Source organism: Folsomia candida, unplaced genomic scaffold (genome assembly GCF_002217175.1).
Source record: "Folsomia candida strain VU population unplaced genomic scaffold, ASM221717v1 Fcan01_Sc003, whole genome shotgun sequence".
Taxonomy (NCBI): Eukaryota; Metazoa; Arthropoda; class Collembola; order Entomobryomorpha; family Isotomidae; genus Folsomia; species Folsomia candida.
Genome location: NW_019091195.1, coordinates 5576935 through 5589288, shown reverse-complemented (window position 1 = coordinate 5589288; position 12354 = coordinate 5576935). Strand labels below are relative to the sequence as shown.

The 12354-nt window shown below is 38.6% G+C and overlaps 1 protein-coding gene across 2 annotated transcripts in view; it reads right to left on the bottom strand.

The window, feature by feature from the left end:
- The window catches only part of LOC110846852 (potassium channel subfamily T member 2-like), a 41099-nt gene that overhangs the window by 26948 nt on the left and 1797 nt on the right, over positions 1 to 12354 (bottom strand). For both annotated transcript variants that reach the window (XM_035850494.1, XM_035850495.1), the window contains exons 2-7: positions 7952 to 8092; positions 7240 to 7380; positions 7075 to 7115; positions 6980 to 7002; positions 6725 to 6734; positions 6634 to 6653 (exon numbers count right to left, since the gene is read on the bottom strand). In XM_035850494.1, the coding sequence (XP_035706387.1) occupies positions 6634 to 6653; positions 6725 to 6734; positions 6980 to 7002; positions 7075 to 7115; positions 7240 to 7366 (221 nt within the window). In that variant the 5' untranslated portion in view covers positions 7367 to 7380; positions 7952 to 8092. The remainder of the gene's footprint in view (positions 1 to 6633; positions 6654 to 6724; positions 6735 to 6979; positions 7003 to 7074; positions 7116 to 7239; positions 7381 to 7951; positions 8093 to 12354) is intronic.

Sequence of the window (12354 nt, the reverse complement as noted above, 5' to 3'; positions counted from 1 at the left end):
ATATTTGATGGATACGACTGCACCGTTTTCTTGTACACATGCACATATGTACATATTGGCAACCCCATACATACACAAGTCTCATTCTGCAGCAGAAATATTATTGAGGAGACTCATTGATTTTCAGAGGACAGGTAAATGATAAGTTTGATGTCTCTCTGAGGAAGGAAGGACGGGGTTGTTGCTCATTCTACCGTCCGTCCCCACCGCGTATGTGTTCGTGTGGATAGATGGAGGAATGAGATGGACTGGAATAATAATCAATTTAATAGGATGTCATCCGACTCGTGGGAGGGACACGAACCACGCCATGTCACTCTTCCCAATCCATTAAAATTTACAACCCTTCCGCGTGGTCCACCCTTCCAGATATGTTTATGTGCATATACACGAATGCCTCTCCTTGTATTTCTGCATCACGTGAACCACAAAAGAAAGCAGCAGACAAAACAGGACCCAACCCAACCAACCAACTGCTCAGCAGACAATCAAAGAAACACAAATAACTGAATAAAATTATCGGTTCCTCCACAAATGCGCTGTTTCCGTTTATTGCAATTTCATCTGTGTATTAGAGCACAATGAATGAGAGCCACCCACTTTCACTTCAAAAGAAATTCAGTAACGAGAAATATTTTAGCTGGAGGACCAACTTGATCCGTGCATACATACGTTCCGACCCCATTCAACACGTTTGCATTCAAACACATATAACAAATCCCGCTAGATAACCATGCCTTTCCGAAAATGTGGTATTGCAATGGGAGAAAGCACATTTAACATGTTGGAGAAAGTAAGTAGGATAAACACACAAACACCACAAACCATCCTGTAATTCCTTCAAGCGTTGCATTGAAACTCTTCTTTGACATTAAATATAGCGTAATTGGATTTGCTTTTCAGAACGGAATGAAGCTTAAGAAAAGCATTTGATACAGCGAGAACATGAAAAAGAATACGACTCGGCTCATGCAGCCTTGACTTCTGACGAAGAAAAGTTTTCATTCTGCAATGTCTGCCCATTGTGTTCTTCTTCATGCTTGGTTGGTATGCTCGACAGAGTTGGGAGAGTAAAAGAGGAGCACAAAAAAGAGAAAGAATGAGACTGTTGTATGTATAGTTTAAGCTTAAGGATCAGAGACTCCCATTCTCCGTGCCATTTAGCAAACAGATATTTGAGCACGAAACTGGAACACCTGTGCAATAAATTACTCCCCCTTCAGTCTTTCAGGTCATTGTTTTAATGTGTATGCATGCCGTATGCGAACCCTCAAATCCTGCCACGATGTGCTTTCTTTCTCCAAAGAAAGGTTTTGTTTCTCCGCCCAACAAAAAATTAGGGAGACTTTTTCTCATTGTTTACGAACATGATTGTTCGCTAAAACAATCAACCTATTTGAAGATACAACAGAAAAATTGTTTTAAATGATCCTGTAGCAGATAAAAATTTTCCCATTATTAAATTACGAAAAGCTGTGTTTATTTGATAAAGCTACACAGTCATAAACTCGATAATTGGAATGAATGATGGATTATTGTTATGCCTGACACTTGCGTGGGGATTCTGATTGCTTTGCAAATACATACTTGTATTTGAAAGCTGTCAGTTTGCTTTATTCAGTTTGAATGGTGTATGTTTTACTTGTCAAAACATGTTGTTCAATTTGTCACAAATACTTTGGGCTATTATCGTTATAACCCAAGTGCGTTTAGACTAATGCAGGGAGACAAGGACAACTCAGGTTACACGCATTAATGGACTGTCGCCGAACAAAAGTTCATTGCAATATGTCAAAGGCAGATCGTAAACAGGAGAGATTAAAGAAGCGAAAAGAGGACTCGTCTCCACCGCCGAGAGCACTCTGTATGTATTGTCGTGCTTTGAAACACGAAGCCAGAGCTCATTGTCCACTAGACTGAAAATATTAAAAATATCGTGATTAAAAAATATGACAATGGAAGAAAATGTCCCCGTAAATGGCGTAGTTTGTGCTCTGAAGTAATGCCGCTGGTCGATTTGAGACTTCTCGTAAAAGTCTCATATCCTGCTCTACTGATGACAAAGGAGACCATTTTGTGTTATACACAGCATGGAATTCACTCCTGATGGTAGAAAGCAATCTGGTTAGAAGAGCTTCACAACAGGAAATTTAAGACACTAATAGTAAAAACCATTGAAGCCAACCAGTTTGATGACGGCATACGAACGATGCCCCCCGCAGATAATATTCGTCAATCTTTGCTAAGTTGCCAACGACGGTATTATTAATGGTTTCAAACCCGTGTGGTAAAAAGTTATTGCAGCTTATTTTCTTCAGATGCTTCAGATTCACAGCTTGGCGTACATGTATTTGTTTCACAAAATATGCACATATGTAGGTGGACGTGGTAAAAGTATGTATGTACACGACCAACAACATTAGAAATCACAGCACAAAAAGCCAAGTCTTTCTAGACTTGAACAAACCCTTCGATCTCATTTCCTTCTGTCACTCCTCCATGACGGAAAGAGTCAAAAGATCATCACCAGCATCACCAGACCACTGACTACAATTTCCGTGTACCAACAGAGACGCTAATCAGACCACATCACACGGTTGAGCAAAATGACGATATGGACATCATAAGAAACAATAAGCCTAATAATCATTGTGCTTCAAAAGCCCAAGGGAATTCGTGCCAACTCTTGTGCCAGCAAAGTCATTCAATAGAATGCACATTAACAATCGAATTGATCTGCCTGGGCCATCGCTTGTCATGATTTCTCAGCGTGTTCAGCAGTGCGTCTCGATTATATATCTTCAGCAAAAATGACGTTATCTGTCCAACATCAGAACTTTCTCCTTTCATATGAAACTTGATGATTGCTGGTAAAAAGGGGAAAATGAGAGCAGGTAACAGGACGCAACAACCACCAGAGTTTATATAAATATAGATATTATTTTTTTAAGCAATTTTGAGAACATGCCATGTCTGAAACAAAATTATACCTTTTGTGGAAAAGTGAAATTCTAGACAAACCTTTAGAAAAATGTACCCAGCCTAAATGCCATTTATGTTTTTAAGGATGACGATGAGCTGAGTTTTGTTCGGGTAACGACTATTTTCTCCTCCGCCTTCTTTCCAAAGTCTCAGACTGAAATGTGCAAGGTGAAACCCACCAGCACGGTTTCGCCACTTAGAGAGATAATGGCCATATTTGACGTAGACATCTATCTTTTGATAGGCAAAGACAGAAAAAAATCACAAAATAAGGCTACCCAACCATTAAATCGGGTGTCTAAGAAAATGTTGTTCCCCCGTTTTAAGAAATATCTCAACACAAGCTATAAAAGCACTGCAAACCACAACCATGAGAGCCCGGAAATTCGTGGTTCACCTGCTTTATACTTACGTGGTTAAAGTGTGGTAGAAGATAAACCAGATTTTTTTTTACTTTCTTCCAAGTCAAGTGTTTTATTTGCATTGCTTTTTATGAGCATAAAATCTTGTGCTTTATGAAGTTTATCCAACACTTGAGAGCTACCAAGCAAGAAACTTACTTGCTTTGGAGAGTAAAAATTTAAGTTCTACATAAACATGTTGTGCATGCACCTTTCATGAAGTAGAAAGCAACTTCCACAAAATGTATGACTTAGGAATTTAAAGAAAGGGACAGTATTGATCTTGTGTTGATGTTGCCCCTACTTTTCCTAACGTAAAAGTTCTGAATTTCTAAATTACAGTTACCCAATAGCAATACCACTTAATGCCAACTACGACAAATCACAAATGGTTGTATGGCAATGGTACTCTAAAAAGGTCACTCTGGAGTAAAAGTTAAATTTAAAAACTTCTTCCTATTGAAAAAGTTGAGCAAGTTGGTCACAATGTGTGGCAATTTGTAGTTGCATGAAATTGCTTTTCGGCTTAAAGCCTCGTTGAGCTGTTTATTTTGGTTCGACAGGTAAATGTCAGTCAATTTAGTAGCATACAGCATTTTAAAATTATTCACATTTTCTTGCACTAAACCGACTTTGAACCGTAATGGAAAATAAAATTTTCAAACTTTTTCCATGATTGTAGATGATACATGCATGCAGGTGTAAAATTTGGTGAAAGTTTTCGACTTTCTTTAGCAGCTCACTAATTTGTACTCGTGAGACCCCGAAATCCTCCGCCCCCGTCTTAATGTGCACAGAGCTTAAAAATAACTTTCTTGGCTTTGCATTCGAATATATCTAATCAAGTGAAATTAATTGTGGACGGAGCCAAAACGCCAAAGCTATGTGGGAGACAGCTACCACTGGAAAGGAGAATTACTGGGTGTACAACATTCTCCACGATGTCGATGTCGGTGCCACAGTCGATTGGTTAGATGGATGGTTACTCTGTGTTGTGGATGGGAAGATGGGTAATTCCACCTGAGTAATCATAATAGTCGGCTATTTTCTGAAGCAGCTTGCTTGACTCTGTTGATGTGAACGGAAGGAAGGAAATGATTGGTGACAAGCAAGGTCTTTCTCTCTGATGTGTATAGTTTCCCATCGACCTCCTAGTTCTGTGTAACCGGTTGGCCTACATATGCAGTAGCACTACGCGTACATGCATACACATATCCATCCACAATCCCTAAATAATTTCATTCGAATCCATAAATGTCAAATAACTTTTTTCCTCTCTTCTTTCCCGGAATGTCAATTGTAAACTTTGGCAGAGTAGATACTTGTTAGGGAAAGGTCGCCTACTAAAAATCGAGAAAAAAAATCATGCGACGTTATCATTTTAACGAGTAACAGACACACCGAGTATAAATCGAGAATTTCTTATTAAGTATATGCGAATACTATTCGTACATCTGTCTGAAATTGGTATTCGTTGCTTGTCGTAGCCCAAAGGTTGAAATTTGCCAAGCAAATGGGCAAAGTCAACATGGCAGGTAAAAGGCGTATAAGCTCCGTAATAAATCAATTGGTATGGTGGAGCGAGCGATCGTGTTTATTTGGATTGATGGGCGGGGACGATGCAGAAAAAAACGGGGAATAATTGCATTACATTATGCATATAACCTTCCCCTTAGCACAAAAATGGACTTTTTCATTCTGATAACAACTTAACAACATTAGGTTTATAGTAACGACATTTATACATCACTTTCTTCAAGATTTAGGTGGCTAGCACATGAACAGTTTATGGCCTTCGCGTGTCAAATCTATCCAAAGATAGTCGATATTACTCGTACAAACATATTCACATTATTCCACTTTCCCCCTTCAAACCACTAACAGTACAATTAAGTATGTTGGTCGTTAAGGATTTGTGTACTTATTAACCTACCACAAGTTTTGCTAATTGTTAACACAATAGCACTTTATCCGAATTTTTTGACACACTTTTTCCCATAAAATATTTTAATTGTATTCATTGCTTAGCCCATATCGTTTATGTGTATTATGAAAACTTTAAGTAAGCGACCGTGATAAGCTTCAAGACAATTCAGGCAAAAGGGAAGAAAAGAAACGCTGATATTACGTATGTACAAGTGCATTGCTAAGCATTAATAAAATTATGTACATACATTTATCAATTATATAATGTACATGTATCTATATTTAGCGTCCTAAGATATTTGCTTAACTCTCAAATAAAAGGATTTATCAAGGTGCAACATTCAATTATTAAATGCACAACACTGTTTAGATTCATTTATCTGTAATGACAATACATAAGAGAAATTGTTGATATTTGTGCTGCCTCAATAAACTCAACAAATTCTAAATATAGTTGGCCTTTTACTTTCAATAAAAAAGCTACCTGGAAATTGTAATGAATCCGCCGGGAAAACTTTCCAATTAGTTTCCCATTACCTTTTCGCATGAATTACTGTTCTAACAATTTGTTGTCAATGCATGTTTGGATAATAACACAAAAATGCTTTAGCGTCATTATGATCACAACAACTACTTCATCTGGCTAATTAACAGTGAAAAAGATAGTTTTGTCTGAAAGGAGGTAAGTAACATAATACATATGACTTTGTTTGTGCCTTTTACCTGCACTGACAAAGTCCCCATTTCCAGAGTTCCCATTTTTATCCGACATTATCCTATTCGATCGGACGGTAACCCAACCCATTTCCTTAACTTCATTTCTTTCACTATTTTTTCTCTCGTTTGACAGCATATATATTTCAATGTTCCATAAATATTTAATTTATAACGTGCAGCTCTATCAATCCATCTGCATTAAATGTGGGGCAAGATGAGGGTTAGAGGGGATATGATTGAGATTGTAGCCTCAGGTAACTTTCAGGAGGCTCGAGTGTAATAAATCATGCATAAAAAATCAACCCTACACCAACGAATTACACACTTTCTCCTCTGGTAAATTACTTATGCTTAGATGTCTTTCCCCTCCTTCTTAATGGAGGTGATCGGATAGTGTGGATCAACCAACTTTCTATCTTTCTGCCACACCGCCATCCTCTGAGTCTTGTATTTTTGTGGTGTTTGATCTGTCACTCAGAGAGAAAGCAAATATATGAGAGTGGAGGAAAGTATGGCGAAGAGCGTTGGCAGATTAGCATGTAATTGGATTTATAGGGGGACGTAATTATGTTGAGTGCGTAATTGAATAGTACAGAAGAGAGCTTACCTAGGTATCTGCATTTCCACCTGAAAAAGGAACCAATGGCTTTGGATATTATAAACCAAAATAAATTATTTATTTAATTGTTTATTTCTACCTCATCCAAGCTTTTTTGTCCAAGGAATCAATGAAAAAAGAAAAAAAAACATCAAAATCAAACTTAGTGAAAATAATTCAATCTATTACCCATTACAATTAAAAATATGTTAAAACATTTAAAATTATTAATATTTTCGCTCACTAAACCGAGTTTGAACCGTAATGGAAAATAAATTTTCCAAACTTGTTCCATGATTGTAGATGATACATGCATGCAGGTGTAAAATTTGGTAAATATAAATAAGGAAAGTACCTGTCCGTTGGAGTGGGAGGGGCCTTTGATTATAACAAATTATAGAAAAATTAGTGAGCTAAACTTGTTACTTGGTAATTGCATCACTGACTCACCTTTTCGTAAAGCCGGCCGGGGGCCAGGGTTAAATGGTTACCTTTGAACACAGACACAAAAACACACAAAAAAGGGGTGATGATCAAGGAATTTTGTTTGTGATGCGAATACTTCCGATGAGAAAGAATCATTAATAATGATGATAAAGCAAAATAGCGAATTACAGGATTTGAGGTGCGCCCATTGAAAGATGTTGGTCTTGCCACGACGTTGGACTGTCTTGGTCTGCTGCTCTCTCCTCGCCTCGGCTCGCCTCAAATTATGAAGACGGAAGAAAAATACATTGCTCATCTTGGACTGCTCGGCTGCACAAACATAGGAACGCCAATTTAAAAATTTCCCCGTTGTACCGTCATGCCATTCATCGCCAATCACTGCCCTGCCCATTCACTCACCACCCTGCATGTTACTACCACCACTACAAAACTACCCACTGCCTCCATGTCCACAGCCACTTGCTATTTGACTTTCACCCATCGCACTAATGGGATATTAACATGCCACAAGTCAAAAGTTGCTCGATAAATGCTCATGCACTGCTAATAATCCTCTTTTTTTCATTGTTTTGCCATCTCACTCACTCACATGCGTCAGTATAAGTTCGCGTTCTCTCTCGTTTATTGGCAAATAAGGAGTCGAAGGCGCAGCAATAACTGTCCTCTAAGAAACATGTTTATTGCGACCATTTCACCAAACGCTGGATTTGCTTTAGAAAAAAATAAATCATTGCCTTGCAGTTTCTTATTTTAGCCTCCACGACTTACATTTTTAGCACCACTACACACACAACATGCAAAAGGGGTAACATACTTGTATATCAACGGATAAAGGGTTTGTTCATTATTCAAGTAATAACACATGAAATAATCGACTCACTTTCAAAACTCGTTGAAATTTCGCTATATTCAGCTACAAATCGATTCAGTCATAAATTTTGGTCATTGACGAGTTGATTAATGAATCCAAAAACTCGAGTCCACTGTGCGATTCTTCGTAGATATTTCCTCCAACTGATGTCTGCATGAAGAAAAGAAAAAACATGTAAAAATTTGTGCGTGAATTTATCTTACAGACAGACAGATAAATATGTGAAAGCAACAACCTGCACTCTTTATGAATGCATAAACAGTGTATTTTGTGGTTGAGCATAATTTGCATAATAAAAGATTGTTTACGCAGATCATCTTTCAAATTTCGTGAAAGCCAGGGCAGACTTTTGACATTTGAAGCTGTTGAATTTTTTCGTCCTTTTCTGGCTCGTTATGTTCGTTTCATATTTGGATAACATTTTAGGTCATGTGCATAACTGGTTTTTTTCCTCTCAAAATTTAGATGGTTAAAGGAAAAAAGTTTGTGACAAGAGTGAAAGTCTGCAACATATGATTTCCTTGAAATATGAATACTATTAGCGTATTTGTCATGACCGATTTCAGTGTACATACAAACCCGTATAATGTAAAGAGAAATGGATTAAGTTTCTTCAGTAAATATAAACTTTTTCTTTTCGTCTTTACGTGCGTTTCGTGTTGCACCAGAGATTTAAAATTGTGTAACTTTTTTATTCAGTAAATCACCTGAATTGAATTGTTGTACAATTGAAATAATGCGGAAAAACTTGATAAAAAATAAAGAATCTATTGGTAGATATATACGTTTGCTAGCTAATTTGAAACCAGACGAGTGAGATGTCAAATTATAACTGAAAGATAAAGGAAAATATCGCTTTGACTTGGGATAGTAGATATCCGTGTGGGTAGGAAATAAGGACAGAGTGCACAACTGGTTAGATTATTACTTGCCAACTGCCAGCGAGAAACAAATGGAAGAGAGAGATTTGAACCTTCTGAAATCCGTCCAAAGACACAGGTAGCAAGAAAATACGTATATTTATAGCAGAGAAAGCAACTAAACAAAAGAAAGTGAAAGACCAAAGCAAAGTTCTTCATCAAGCAGCGTCAACTTTGGAGGAAGTCGTGTGGAGAGAGATTACATTGCTTTACTGATGAGATCATAAAAATGGGACAACTGAGACACACCACAGCAGAAGATGAAGGAGAAAGTGCAGTCAGTTAGCCACGGTGTGAGGAACTAACTATCATATTTTAGTTTGGTGAGTTTTTTTCACCATGAGACGACTGCTGGTAGTCAAAGAGCTGGACTGGGGAAAGCTGATAGATGGAGAAGAAAGGGCATGGGATGGGGCAAGAGTGTGATGTGACGAATGGATGGATGGGTACGTTGGCGGTGGGGAATTGGAGCAGCTTCTGTCATCATTGGATCTCAAAATCTCAGCATTTCCTCGCTGATGAAATGAGATGAGCCGAGATGAGTGTGATACTTGAGCACACGACAACCACTTTTATCTTTTTATTTTATCCGTCGCTCACACAATGTCACCAAAAGCAACCACCATTACGTGTATATGGTGAAATAACCCGTAATAACCCAGCCGATATACGGAGGAGGACCTCGAGGCGGGTGGCTGGAAGAGGCCGACGACGACGACGAAAATTCCATAATGCCAACCTCCTCAGGATCATTTCATTCCCTCATCCGCGCTTCAGAGACCATGCTCAGCAAAACCACGACCAAAGCAAAGCAATCGCTGCATTTCAAGAAACATGATTCCCAATTGCCCATTAGTCCACATTACAGCTCCTTCGCATTGTCAAATCATTCTCTCATGAACACCACAACAGCTCGGATTTTATTACAAACACATCGTATTGACACTATCCCAGAACAGAGTTTATACGTCGGGATCGCATGAAACGACTACAGACGATCACTTTCATCGTTTTGTTGGCTCTTTTTTCTCTCATTCTTGGAAAGGATACAGAGCGAGAGGAGAGACGAGGACTAAAATGCGGAGAAAATAATCCCGGCTTGATCTACGCATTACACAAAGCCTCAACCCTTTCACGCGGCTCATGTCTGGACGGAATATCCGAAATCCAACACGTCTGTGGGTAGTAGACTGTATTTCGTTCAAGTGTTCAGTAGTTTGATTTGGGGGTTTAGATTGGAACTGTAAACTGGATTGGGATTTGAGATGCGATGATCCTTCTTGCGAATAAACGAATACAAAGTTCAAAAGCTTAATCCAATTATATTGAACTTTTATCTTTGGGCGAAAGGAAAACGGGACGGCCAAGAAAGAAGACTTAAATGTATGTAGAGGATTTCCATCACCTTCACCGTCGCCTGCCTTCATTCTTTCCTAGCCTAATTCAAACAGAGTGCACTTCAATCCCCCCGAATTTACTGCAATTGTTAGGATGATTCTTTGCAAGAGGGATGGTTTCCAGTGACCGGGATTGATTTGTCTGGAGGAGGGCACATGTAGAACAAAGACTTCAAACTCAATCACACCTCCATTCCATCCTACGTATGTAAAATACATGTGTGTAGGTTTGTGCACATATGGTTGTGTAACCTTTCGTGTGAATTTAGCATTCTTAATCCTAAGCCAAAGGTTGAATATAGTTAGAAGCACATTTCGGAGAAAGGCTTAAACGCATACATATTTTCTATAAGAGTCAACTGCCTATTTCATTCATCGGATGGATGTAGAATTATATAAAACTGGAAATTTCTTGACCCGATGCTAAAATTGACCCAGCCTGTGGCCCGAGGTATTGCGATAAAAAAGCAAAGCTCGGGATTGTCAAGGCTTTGTCATCATAAAAAGGAAAAAATGGATCTAAGTACCGGTTAAGAAAGCGTCAAGTAAATCTGACACAATGGAAAAGAAAATAAATTTAAGAAAAATTGGTCAAGATGAAAGGATTTTCTGGAAGGATGAAAAAGCTTTGAAAAGTACGTATTCCGTAACCTCGACAAGGCCTCACTTATGCGCTTGCTACACATTTGCAATGTTGTAAGAGATGCAACAAGGGCGAGGTTTGAATTTTGAAATGATTATGATGTCGTGTCCTTTCGAGTGTATGAGGTGATGCTTTCTCGTCACTCCTCATCCCTTGGATAATATTTTAGACAAAGTATCAGCCCTCAGGTTTATATGATACACAATTTTTGTTATGCATTGTTCTGATTCTTAAAGCTCGACTCACAAGGGAGAACTTGAGGCAAAACTGGAAACTTTAATAAGGCAAACATGCTCACTTTGTTGCGAAATAAACTACAGGACGGACCATTTTGTAGTAGTTTACCCTGTTGATTAAGAAATGGATCCTTTGTAGTAAGCATGCACACATAAATAGGTTGGTGGATGTTGGGCTGTTCTGCCCTTCCATTTCGTTCCTCAATAAGGTTGAGTGGGTTTAAGAATCAAGTGTTAATCGCAGAATTGCCGGAAATGGCATTTCTTGTTGAACCTCGCATTTTCAGAGGTAATTCTACAAAACCCATACGTGCACGTATGTATGTACGTATGTATGGAGTAAGTATGAACATCCGTAATCCATTATGCTACGCGTACAAATGATTGGTATGTGTCAGTATCGAAAACGGCATATGGCACATCATGACACAAATGGATTTTTGTCAGAAGATCAATGGCTTTTACTGGTGCAGATTTCCAGCGAGTAGGACTGGCAGGTAAAGTGCATGCATGTAATAATGTATCTCCAGAGACATTAACATTATTTTCGTGGGCATGCTACATACATGATGATACGATATCATATTTCCCAAAGTAAAAGGCTTGAATTTCCTATTCACATGAAGTTATGCTGGATCAATATTGTACGATGGTCTAATAGATAGTTGGCATTGAGGTAAAAGTATGGTCGGTGGGCTAGCGGAGGAACATGTGGGGAAATGTAGGGATCGGAGATAAGAGGATGATTAGGTATTACTTATTCCGATCCCCTTTCATTTGATGGGATGGACTGCGCGCGACCACGGCTTTTGTTATGACGGAGAAAGCACTGGAAAGTAATAAAAAAATCAACCTCGGTCTCCACTTCCATCGACCTTTCGATGAGTTATGTACATGTTGCTCAAAGTTTTATGTGGCACAATGCTAAGATTATTATGCACGGAAGAATTTGCGCAATTTGAGTTAATCCTCCCTCCTGACATGTGGTGATCCAGCTACTGCCATGTGCCGTATTATAAATTATCCCCGGTGTTTACATTTCTCCAAACTGTCCTCAATTGGCTGACCATTATTCAATACTCGATTAATTATACATCAATCCTGCGTTCGCCTTGTGTTTGGTAGTCGTTGAGAAAAAAAATGGAATTGGTTTCTCAAGTTGTAACTTGTAATTCTCAAAAAACAGGGTGGCCAGAGCCCGAGCCAAGTTTGCGCA